At 40.4% G+C, this 12,726-nt stretch overlaps 1 protein-coding gene across 2 annotated transcripts in view; it reads left to right on the top strand.

The window, feature by feature from the left end:
• The window catches only part of SMOC2 (SPARC related modular calcium binding 2), a 151,155-nt gene that overhangs the window by 36,807 nt on the left and 101,622 nt on the right, over positions 1–12,726 (top strand). For both annotated transcript variants that reach the window (XM_050894770.1, XM_050894769.1), the window contains exon 2: positions 9,887–10,058. In XM_050894770.1, coding sequence (XP_050750727.1) covers positions 9,887–10,058 — 172 coding nt within the window. The remainder of the gene's footprint in view (positions 1–9,886; positions 10,059–12,726) is intronic.

Below are 12,726 nucleotides of genomic sequence, written 5' to 3'. Positions count from 1 at the left end.
AAAATTAAGACCATTAGCTCATTTTTAGTTATACGAGGTCAATACCAACAAATCGTTCATACATTGTTTCTGATGCTTAGACTTTGCAGCTTCTGGCATGACTCATTTGGAGTGAGTGCTTTGTGCTTCCAAAGACTATATTGTAGGAGCATTCAAATGAATCAGTGAAAGGTCCTTCTGAAAGGGTAGTTCACCAGGGTTGAGTGCTACTCAATAGGAGCCCAAACCTGCTCCTATTGAAGTCTGTGTATTTACCTTAGTAGGGATGGAACCAGATCCTACAATTAACCTATTCAAGAGAATAGCCCTTCAAGAGGTATGATTGCACTACCTTGAAGTTTCTTTTCAAGACAAAGCCAAATGGAGAGAAAAAAGAGAAGATTTGGACCCCTTGTTCTTGTAGTGTTTCCTGGTATACTATACTCAGAATGCTTAAACAGCACAGAATGCTCTTTTGCTGTAACTTCACCTATGCCTCCAGAGACCAAAGCAATTCAGTTCATTTTTGATCAAAACTATAATAAATAGAAGAAAAATCTTCTCAACTGGCACTTTTGAACCCCTTACAGAGTCCATTTCCTCCCCACCTCCCAACCTTTCTCTAAATTGGTTGTGGTTCCCTGCCTCCCAAGCCCCCAAAATAATTCATCCTTAGTAGATTAGAAATATTGAAATACTGTCGAGCCACCAAATCACTTGAAATCTCTTTAAGTTGGTGAACTGTTGGGAGGAACTTTTTTTGTGATATGGTAATGATGAAACTTGGGATTGCATGTCTAATAAATTGATGTCCATCCTTTCTTCAAAGCGGGAAAGAATGTGTGTCACTCGGTTTGCTTCAATTTCAGCTCAGTCCTTCCTAGTTTACATGGTTGCACAACTGAGATGTTTTGCCTTTCTTAGTCATTTGTGAAGCAGCAGTAAAAAGAAGTAGTGGATGTGGTGACATTCAGCCCTACCATCCCTCCATCAATACAGCAAAGTAGAGCTCACTTAAAGAAACACCTGTTAAAGCAATAAACATTTAAAAAATAACATGCCAAAGCAAAACATATCAATCAAAGCACAACCCTGTTTAATAGCCAATTTTCTATGCTGGTGTAACAAGATGATACTGTAGTTTTGGAGTGAGTCTCCAAGAGCTCCACTGCACTCTGGGCACTGATGGAGTAAAGCACAACGCTGTCCTTATTGAGGATGCTTACCCAAGAGTGATTTAAAAAAACCAAACACCACCACAACAAAAAAACCCAACAAAAATCCCAACAAACCCAAACCCTGCCTTCCCGGTTAGTGAAATTGCATACTCTAGCTGTTTCTTTCAACCATCCCTGCTAAGTTTACATGGAAAGAGGTCTGATGTCATAAGGTACACATGAAGAGTTTCATGAAATATAATGAGGCAAAGCGGGGGGTGTCTGTGTTCAGAGGTTTAACAGGGTCCTTTTCAATAAAACGATGTCTCAGCAGGCATTAGAGACAATTGTCCCTCCTGTGTGCTCCTGCAGGTGTGCAGACACCTGCTGGAGACCTTTGATAAAGTTATTTTTGAAACCTAGAGCCCACCTCTGTTTTAGTCATTTGGAACCTGGGACTTTGAATGTTTCTTCCTCTGTTTTTCTTTGGGCTGGATTAATCTCATAGGACTTCAACCATTTACAGGAGAGCTAGTTGATCAGACTCTCCAGTTCATAAAGTGGAAGGGACATTTCTAGGATGTGATCCATCTTATCCTAAGTCAGGCGAATCTTATCCTAAAGTTGGCAATTTCTAGTTTCTCTAGTGTACGCAACTAGCTCCACATTATGAAATCATGATCATGGCTTGCTGCCCTGGAGAGTACTGCAGTATTGTGGCTGGAATACTAATTTTTTGTGTGAATAGGGGTAAATGAACTTTCAAGAACAAATGTTCATTTTTAGATGTCTGAGATGACCTCACTGAAGTCAGTAGTCTGCTCACTTGTCTGGTAGTGGAATATAATGGAAAGATTCTGATTTACACCAAGAACCTTTACCATTAAGAAGAGACACAGAAATGTTTTGACGAGATTCTTTGTTGTAAGTGCAAATGGCCTTGCCCAATATAATAGCAGGAATGGGCACATTCTAGCTCATCAGAATAGCATCTGATTAGTACTGTGTGTGATGGCTTTCTGTGTAAATTCTTCCATGCAAGCTTAAGCTTAATCGTGATGTCCTGTATGTCTGGACAAAGAAGGAGGTCACAATTTGAAGTAGGCAGCTCTGGGCTTGTCCTGGAACAGTCATGAAGGACTGTTTTGCTTCAGTGGGACAGCGCAAGGTGAACTAATCTGTTAAAGACAGGTTAAGTACAGCAGTTATAGAGAGTTGTCATTTTGAAGGTATCTTCTGGTACTGTCCTAAAAAACTCAATAATAAGGATAAGGAGAACTTAGGGTTTTCATACATTTCAGCACTAGGGTTGAATGCTTTTCCATGGCATTGGGATAAGAGTAGGGTTTGTTCCGTAAATGTACCTTCTGCTTCATTCCTTGGCAGAAGAGTGATGAAAAAAATGGTGAAAACATGAGTGGTGTTTTAATAAAGCAGATTAACTGAGACAGACTAGCCGGTTAGAGTGCTTTCTAAGGCAGACTAGCATGTTGATATTTAAACATCATTGCCTTAGTCTGAAACATACATGGAAATATGACTTTACCTATTATAGCCTGCATGTGTGGATATATATACACAATGGTGTGTGCATATATATACACATGTACATATATACATATATATGTACACACACACATATGTATTACTATTTTCTAACTCATTTTCCCACTGTAGATGAGCCCGGAGGGAACAAAATATTCCTAGCTTGGAGACTTCCACATCTGCCCTTCAGGCAGCTATCAGACAGAAACAGCATGGCTACATAAATCACTGCAAATCAGCACATTTTTCAACAGCACAAAGCCCTAAGCACAGAGCCACTTTAGAGCGCGCTGCTCCATAGTTTATTCACAGACCTCCCATGCCAGCAGTGGGGAAGTCAGACTGTTCTATTCAACATCTTACAGTAAACAGATGCAGGATAAAGAAATTGCCTTTCAAAGCTGTAGTCTACACTAGGCTTTTCCAAGCAAAACAGTGTTGGATGTCTAGCATCCATCTTTTCTCTTCTGATTGTTTTTCAGGCCTTTTTGGCCCTCATCCCCCCAAGATGAGGTGTTATTCTCCTGTTTTGCAAGCAGGCTTGAACTTCATTTTAGATTCTGAAGCAGTTTTCACTTAGTCAGAGGGAAAGTCTGTATATCAGTTATAAGGGGTCCACAAAAAATAACAGAATAAAAACCTGTTGTCAGTATGTTTAAATACCTAGTGTCAGTGGAGGGTATATAGGTCCAGTGGAAATTGAAGGGGTCTATAAATTGAAGAAAGTCTGAAAACCTCTAATGAACAATCTGAATCCATGAACTTGAAGGTGTTTTTTTTTCCTAGTGCAGACTCCAACCTGATCTCACGGAAGAGGATGGAGTTTTTCTCCACAGACAGAAAAGAAGCAGTTTCTGGGTCTTCAGCTGTAGTAGCAAAACTTACATTAGGGCAAAGTAAAAATAGGTTTAGCATTGTTATGAGTTATGCTTTGTGTGCAGCCTGTTTGTGTTAAGGATGTCTCTACAGGACTGCAAGTAAACTCTTAGAGATCAACTGACCCAAATTAAAAAAAAAATTAAAAAAAAGAAGTTGGGGAACACTCCCCTGCCTTGCTTAGATTAATCAGACAGTGGCCTCTGACCAAAGACAATCCACAGCTGTGCACTATATTGTGAAATGTAGAGTAGAGCGTTTCCCATTACTGTTTAAAAGGCTGAGCCAGATTCAATAACTAATCTTTACGCCTCAGCCTAAGTGCATCTGTCGTCAGCTTTTCCTCCAATGGAGAGAGATGTCTGCACTCCCCATGACCAGACTGTAACAGTGGTCTCAACTCTTCTGCTTTCTTGCACTGGCAGTTTGGCTTGTAGATGTATCCAGTTGTTCACTCTCTAGCCGTGCACCATTTTTCTCCCAGTATACTCTGTGATCTGCTTAGTTGGAAAGAGAGTTGCTGTGCACTGTAGACGGTGGGATCACAGAATTGTGCACTGGAAATGCACGAATGTGCATGTGACTTGGTTGCATCTGAAGACCTTTTCTGCCCTACTGGTGATGTGGCAGCAGGATGAAGACCAGAGGGAATGACACTAAATCCCTGCATAAGAGTGGACAGTGTAAGGTAAAGAGAAGATATGTGTTATGCCATAGCAGTGAACAAGTTTATGGACATGTTATCTTGAGAAATGGTTTAATAGCACAGTAAAGAAACCGTCAAAAGTCTGCTCCTGAGGTACTGGAAAAACTTTCTCATGGACTGCAACATGTTGCTTGCGGTTGAGGAAGTAAGCATCCTGACTGTTCACAGCCCAGATGTGGGACCAGTGACAAAAACAAAGCTGAAAGATAAAGCAGGGCAGAAAACAGAGCAGAAATAATTTTCCCCAGTATAAGTAAGGTTTCAGGTATCTACTACTTCATATTCCGACAATTCTAGTGTTACCAAACTCCAGTAACAGAGGGATGAAAGATCACTGGGACCACCGGTGATACAGGGGGGCACAATTCAATCAGTATTAAGAGCCTTTGGTGTGTGAGACGGTGAAGGAAAATACTGGAATTCCATGATGCCTGAAACACATGACAGTAAATAATATTTTATCAATGCTTATATCTGTCAAGTGGATACATGCAGTTTATAGTGACTTTGGTTTTATTAACTGAGGTAAACTTAACAATTAAAAATTTTTCTGATATAGTCCCATTATTGTTCTTTCTTCTTAGAAATAGTACTTGAGAATTTAAAGCAGTGCCTGCTATAGAAAGTAGGCCCCTTGGAAATTGGGTGCTGTAAAGTATAATGCTTTGGAATGGCTGAAATAAATTGGAGGCTGTAAAAATTTTTTATGATATTAAAATGTAAAGCAGAAGATAAGTTAAAGCAACTCCAGTTGAGGAGTCATGCCTGTTAATCTGTAGCATAAGCTCACATTTGTAGTTGAAAACAATTTTCTGAAACTTGACTAGGCTGGTTTCTGTGTTGTTAGGGGCAGAAATACTTCTCTGTTAAAAGTGGTTTGCTTTTTAATAGGGTTTAACCATAATTGTCCAGTTTTTACTGGTTGTTCAAAATAGTTCCACCTCAGGTTGGTCAACTATCGTTGCCTTAATCTCAGTTGCTACCAGCATTCAACAGAAATGCTGCTTTAAGCTTGTCTTTCAGTGAATCACATGTCTGTGCAACAACAGATTTGTTTGTTAAATGAACTTAAAGACAGAAATAGATGAGCCAGTATTCAGGGTGAGTCACCTTCTGGTCCATCTAGAACCATCTTTCTCTCTCTCTAAACTGTCCTATTTTAATCAAAAGGAATATTTTCACAGGAAAGTACAGCTCTAAGATGAGCATCAGTATGAAGCTAGTTTTTGTGTCACTGACTCTGCTTGTTCCTATTTAAACAAATAGCAAAACCCCTGAGAAATCCCGTAGCCCTTGCTTGTTTCCACATTTCTATTAGTTTTGACATATTTATCGATTCCTTTGGCTACATGTGAGCAAGCAATGCTGATTTGGACTTGTATCATCTTATGCTGCTGTAGTGAAGATGACAATGGAGTATTTTCCAAATGTCAATCACATACTTTCTATCTTTTTTTATAAGTACATTTGCTAGTCTCTCTTGTATGCTATCTTTTCTCGCAGTTGCTTGCCTTTTTGTCCTTCCTGCTCTTAAATCCCTCAGTTACACTAGGTTGGTGGAAATTGTTTAAATGTACAACCCAAATTCTCCAGTGAGGTTTGGCTAACCAACAAGCTATTCAAGTGGTTTTGTCTCCCGGGTATGTCTTCATCCTCTGCTTTTCCAGGTTGCTTGAATATCCTTGAACCCATAATTTACCCTAATCTCCTCTAAGGCTTTGAAATAATAAAATACTTAAATAAAACTCTTTGGATAAATGCCCTTTAAAATATAGCTTTATCTGTGAACTATCACGCTCTCAAGGGAGTGGATTTTGTTCCTCAGACGATTAAGGGGATTTTCTGTCTACTGTGTTACTGTGGTTTGTCCACTGCGATCGGGCATACTCATCTTAACTCCTGCAACAACTCAAAACATAAAAGATGAGGAAAGTCTGGGAGAAAAATGGGACAGAGGCTAGACTGTTGCTGTGTGTGATTTTTTTCTGGTGCCTGGATTCAGTTCCCTGATCTACCACATGATTTTCTGTGGGTCACGAAGCCTTCCTGTGCTTTTGAAAAATAATTCTCTGCTCAACAGGGATGTTGCTGAGGATAAATTAAGGGTGGCAAAGTGCCTAGCCATTACAGAGGGGTAGTCTTATACACATAGACAGGCTGTACTCCGATCCTTACTTCGCAAAATAGGAAGAAGGAGATCACTTGACTTGCCATCACCAAATCCACAGGGGAAGTCTGAGGCAGAGCAGGGGACTGGATCCAGTTTTTCTGCCAGAGGCCCCACGTGGTCCATTTTTCCTTGAAAAGTCCTTTTCACTGTCCTAGCTAGGCCTAAACCCAGAGTCCTGCAGATGTCTCCCAGGCAAGAAAGGGAGGCTTGGAGGACCTCACCGGTACCGCCCCTGTGCTGCAGCTCGTCAGGGCACCTGGGCAGGCCCTGGAGACCAACATAATTTGGAGACTGGTCAGAGACATGGAAGCCTGTCTTCACTGTTGCCCACTTTGCAGGTAAAGGGAGATGACTTCAGTTTTTCTCCCTTCCCACTCAGCTCAGCTAATTATTAATTTCTGTCAGCAAGAAGGATCTGCAAAATAGCACCAAAATGGGGGGAAAAGAAACATCTCTTCTCCACTTTTGGAGCTCTATAGCTAAACTCCAGGAATAAAGGTTTGGGGTTTGTGTGTAATTTGTGAGTAATTTGCGAGTAATTTGCTTCTGAAGCTAATTATTGTTAAAAATGAAAAATTGCTCAAAAACATCGGGAAAAGGAAGCTTTCCTTTTTATGTTACTGCGCCACTAAAATATAAAAATTCTGGTCGAAATCCAACCATATGACTGTTATTTTAAAGTGATACCTTTGGGATTGTGTCTCCATTTTCAGGCAAACTCTCCAAAAAGACGTCTGCATTTCCTCACGTTAAGTGATAGGAAATGCAAATAGACCACAGTTTAAGTATGAAGATTATGGTGATTTATGACTTTCTTTATACATTTTTTGGTGTAATAAAATGCAAGGAAACTATGTGTAGCAAATATTTTCTGAATTTTTTAGCTTGTACTACTCTTTCCTGCTCAAATACTTCTTTGTCCTCTTTTTTTGCTTGAAATTTTCCTCCTAGTAGTCTCAGTTTCTAATCTGAAGTTCAGAATTTTCTTTACCCAAGGTTTATGATGATGAAGTAGCACCAATGAAACCAGTGCTTGAGCTGGATGAAGACCTTCTCTCGGGTGCCTCCTAATGCTTAGCAGAATGATTATCTCCTGGTAGCTATACGCCTTGCTTAATTTTGTGCTTATTCAGAAACAGGAAAAGGATAGAGAAATTCATGTGAGGATTTATTGAGTTCACCTTCTCTCTAGTCCCTGCTTTTCAGGAGCTCAGAAGATAAAGTACTGTCTTTGTTTTTGGCTGTCTTTGTTTTTGACTGGCATGCAGTGGCATCAGAACCGAATAGTTTTTTGGCAGTATGTTTCAGGGTGAGCAGCTCCTGCTTTTCACAGTGCAAAGGATGATGCCAAACTCATGAGCCTTGCCTGCAGTTTTCGCGGTGGAGGGATGAACAGTTAGACTAGGCTCAGTGTGGCTTCATGGCAGAACTAGAAAGGGGAGCATCTGTTGAAATTCATAATGGGAACAACCTAAATTACTTCTGTCAGCCCGTACCCGCTCACTGTCTTCAGGAGGAGATGAGATGGAATTTCTGAGAAAGGGAGAATGTGTGATGCAATGGGCAGAACTGACAGGGTTTGTTGAGTAGCAGGGGCCTTGCAGGGCTCTCCAGTGTGAGAGGAGGACACAAACTGCCCTGTGCCAGTCCAGAAGAAAAATACTGTAGCCCTCAGGTGACCCACACTGGTGCAAGGACAGCCCCAGGGACCGCAGCCCATGGGCAACCCATGCTGGGGCAGGGACACCCCTGAGGGTTTGCAGTCATGGGAACCCATGCCAGGGCTTAGACCATGCTCAAAACAGCGGTCAGAAGTTTTTGTTGATTGGTAACAAATTAAATAAAATTATTTGGCTCAAGACTGTTTTGCACACAGCATGCAGTCTGGTTCAGGTTTTGTCTTTTCTGCTCACCCATGGTGGGGCACTTTGGAATGGCAGCTGAGACTCATAGAATCATTTATGTTGGAAAAGACCTTTAAGATCATCGAGTCCAACCGTAAACCTAGCACTGCCAAGCCCACCACTAAACCATGTCCCTAGGTGCCACATCTACACAGCTTTTAAATAGCTCCAGGGATGGTGACTCAACCACTTCCCTGGGCAGCCTGTTCCAATGCTTGATAACCCTTTCGGTGAAGAAATTTTTCCTAATATCCAATCTAAACCTCCCCTGGCGCAACTTGAGGCCATTTGCTCTCGCCCTATCACTTGTTACCTGGGAAAAGAGACCTAAACCCACCTCCCTACAACCTCCTTTCAGGTGGTTGTAGAGAGCAATAAGGTCTCCCCTCAGCCTCTTTCTCTCCAGGCTAAACAACCCCAGTTCCCTCAGCCCCTCCTCATAAGACTTGTGCTCTAGACCCTTCACCAGCTTCGTTGCCCTTCTTTGGACACACTCCAGCACCTCAATGTCTTTCTTGTAGTGAGGGGCCCAAAACTGAACACAGTATTTGAGGTGCAGCCTCACTAGTGCCGAGTACAGGGGGACAATCACTTCCCTACTCCTGCTGGCCACACAATTTCTGATACAAGCCAGGATGCTATTGGCCTTCTTGGCCACCTGGGCCCACTGCCGGCTCATATTCAGGCGGCTGTCGATCAACACCCCCAGGTCCTTTTCCGCCAGGCAGCTTTCCAGCCACTCTTCCCCAAGCCTGTAGCGTTGCATGGGGTTGTTGTGACCCAAGTGCAGGACTCCATTGTGCATGTTATAAGAATGGTCTCACTGGAAAAACTGCAAGCTTGTAACATTTCCCTCTTCAATCTTGGCATATATTTTTATAGGCAAGCATATGCACAAATACACATATTTCTATAAAATATATCTGAAATTTTTGTTTTGTTGAGGAGTCTTTAGATTTTGAATATGAGCACTGCAAGAACAAGTGATCTGTTGTGTTTCATAAGGTGCTTCATAAGATTCTCCTATCTATCATCTCACTCATTTTCTCTTCAGACCTCTTGCACTGAGGCCATTGAAGATATTATAGGTATAATTTTAGATGAGTATTGATGTTAAAAATCCTATTTGGATCTTAGAACAGACTTTTCAGCTTGTTATTGTAGACTAGTTAATGCATAACTAATAAAATAGGCGTTTCCATTGCTGTCTCATTTTTGTTCTGAAGATTATTTCTGCCATCACCATTTTTGCTCTAAAGACTCCAAGCCACTGTTTTCAGCTTCATAATTGTTGAAGGAGATTCAGAGATTTCCTAATTGCGATAGTGGATTTAGTGTATGCTACAGAAATGTTGCAATCACTACCATTTCAAAGCAGCAGCTGAATAACCCCAGATATGATGAATCAGCTTGTATTAGAATAGGCTAAAAAAGCAGAGCTTTCTTTTCAGTTTTAGGTAATAGTTGTATGTCTTCCCTGGGAAAAGGGATCACAGAGCAGTTTTTGCAAAGGAATAGCATTCCTACAGCATTAATTTATTTTTTCTAGTTTTTGAGAGTGGACCAAGACAAAGACAGAGAATGCAGCCTGGACTGTGCAGGTTCCCCTCAGAAATCACTGTGTGCATCTGATGGAAGAACTTTTCTGTCCCGGTGTGAATTTCAACGAGCAAAATGCAAAGACCCTCAGCTGGAAATAGCCTACCGGGGCAACTGCAAAGGTGAGCAAATCAAAGTTTCTCTTGACCATAATGAAAAATAATAGACTTTAAATAGTTTTTGAAAATGTCTGTGTATTGAAAACTAGAAGTGCTGTACTTGCGGAGTTTTCTAAAAGCAAGTAGGTTGAAATCCATCCTGTTAATTCTATAACAATATGCTACATAAGGATAAATTAATCTTTATCCATCAGCAAAAATATGGTTCCCCATCCATTTACACTATAATAAGTCACTATTAAGGAAATTGCAAGGTTAAGTCCTTGTTCTGAAGGACCATGTCATTGGCAGGCTCAGAGTAACTCTTAAGATTTTTATCGCCCAAGGTTTCTTGTCTACTGCAGTTTAGTATTTTGAGTTAGAGATGGTCAGATTCGGTCTTGTGTTTCCTAACTGCAATCATTTAGTTTGGGGGAAGAAAAAAAGAGACAAAAAAAAGAAAAGGTTTGTAATGCTTAGAGCCCTCACAGGCCATTCCTACCTGCATCATCCACTCTTTTACTTCTGATCTGTGTTTAGAGAAACTGCGACATGCAACCCTAGGCACTTCAGTTCCAATACTTATAAAGCAGTCACAGTTAAATCTTTTCACTTTTAGAGTAGCCTGGTGCTAGAGAATGCAGTTCCTTACTGAAGTGTAGGGTGATTCCCAACACAATGATCTTCTTTCTAAAATGTAAGAATAGCAGTGGTCATAAAGATGTACTTTCCCTTTCTCTCTGTCCAAAAGAGAGGGGTGAAGGGGAAGAAAACCCCAAGGCCCACACTGATTCAACCTCTAGGAGGCAATTTTCCACATCATCTCTCTCCATTGACTCCAGCAAACCTCTGAAGCATCAAGACTGCTTCAAAGAGACATTCTGTCTCATCTTCTGCCTAGGTGAAACACTATGCTCATTCTTCATCCCTTTTATAATAAGCCATTGTATTAGCTGATGGATCTATTTACTTTTGTGAATAAGGATAACATAATGAAGCTACCTGAGCCAAAGCTTTTGTTACATTCATGAACGACAGAGACAATTATTATGCACTTTGTATTTGTTAATTTTATACCTTAGAACATTACACACTTCTATGGAAATCAGTTTTGAGTGTTTTTCTTTACTGTTTTTTCCTCTTGCCATGTTGACAATGTCATCTGCAAGAAATGTTTTCCATAAAGATGTGTTGAATTGCCGTACTGAAGGTGTCCTTGGTGATGTTGGCTAATTTTTCTGCAGTCAACAACTACAATTTGGAGAAGTGCTCATTTGCTGTTTATTTATTAATGAATAGTGTGTCAGTACAATTGTAGACTTGGAATTAGACCCCTTGGGCAGCTTAAGTATTGCTAAGAGCCAGTACACAACATGCCCTCATCAAACAGATGTTTTTAATCCTTCAATTAAATGAATGCAAACATCACTCTAATGTTTAAACATTTTTTCCTTTGATTGGCAATAGACACATGGTTGCCAATAATGTACTTGGTCAATATCAGCAAGAGACCAGTGCTCTTTTAAATTTCACCTTTTCATAGTATTTCTTATTCATTCAAAACAGTCTTAAATTTTGAAGTGACCAATGTCTTTATTCCTACCCATGGCTGCAATCATCAGAAATATTTAAAGCTGTAAAAACAAGCTTTAGAGAAGAACAAGATGATTCATTGGCCTAGCTGCAGTTTCAGTTTTAGCATTGCTAGGGCTACTTTTGATAGTCCCATCAAACATTCTTCTGAAAGAGCTAAGGAAGTCCTCAGATTAAGACCTCTTTTGAGCCAGTTGCTTTTCAGTGGTGAAATTTGTTGTTGCAGGTGAAGCTTGACCAAAGAGCAGAGGGTTGTTTTAGTAGGGCTAACCAAAAAGTGATGGTTCCATTTCAGGGCAACTTTCAAGGTTTCAGAATTTGCTTTCATTCTGTGTTGGAATGAAAGCAAATCCTTTTGGAAGTGGTCATCTGTCCCCCTAAAAAACCAGACACCCCATCCCACCCCCATTAAAACATTGCTTTGAAGCAAGTTTTGAGGTTGCTAATGCAGGAAAAAGGGAAAGAAACATGCATGTTTTCATGTGGAAGTTACGAAGGAGAAAAGAGATGATACCTGGTATAGGATTCACAACTTTAAATCTGGGTCTGATATTCATCCGTCATTGATCAGAAAAGGCAGTCTTAAGTCTGTGTCAGTCTCCTCCTGCCTTCTTCTCAGGTAAAAATCCCTGTTTACCTCACAAAAAACTTGTCTGAAAATTAAATATTTCTAGGTACCATTTTAATTAGTTGAAAACACAGTGATCAGCTTTTTGTTCGGTTCAGTCTATTCACTAGAAATCTAAACACTGTGGCAGTTTATGTCGACAACCTTTTGGAATAATTTTGAGTCCATCATTTCTTGTTTACGTATTCAGAACTGTGATTTCTTTTGACATCCGTAAGGGAGTTTGAACTACCACCAGACTGATGGCTGCTTTCTCTGTGTCTTTTTTCCCGAGAAAGCCAAATTTAGATTGACTATCTTTTCTCCTCCTCACCTACTCTCAACATTTGTCTCATCAATTTGGTTTTGAGCAATTAAATACTAAAATTACTAAGGCATAGTTTGCTTTAAATATGCTTGCCTTCCTTTCTTAATTCAAGTTTTGTTCGCAGCAACAGTGCTCAGCCCAGGTAATTCTTTAGCATTGCAAAG

The sequence above is a fragment of the Gymnogyps californianus genome, chromosome 3 (genome assembly GCF_018139145.2).
Source record: "Gymnogyps californianus isolate 813 chromosome 3, ASM1813914v2, whole genome shotgun sequence".
Lineage (NCBI taxonomy): Eukaryota > Metazoa > Chordata > Aves > Accipitriformes > Cathartidae > Gymnogyps > Gymnogyps californianus.
The sequence above is the reverse complement of the archived record's forward strand: the minus strand, read 5'-3'. Positions and strand labels throughout refer to the sequence as shown.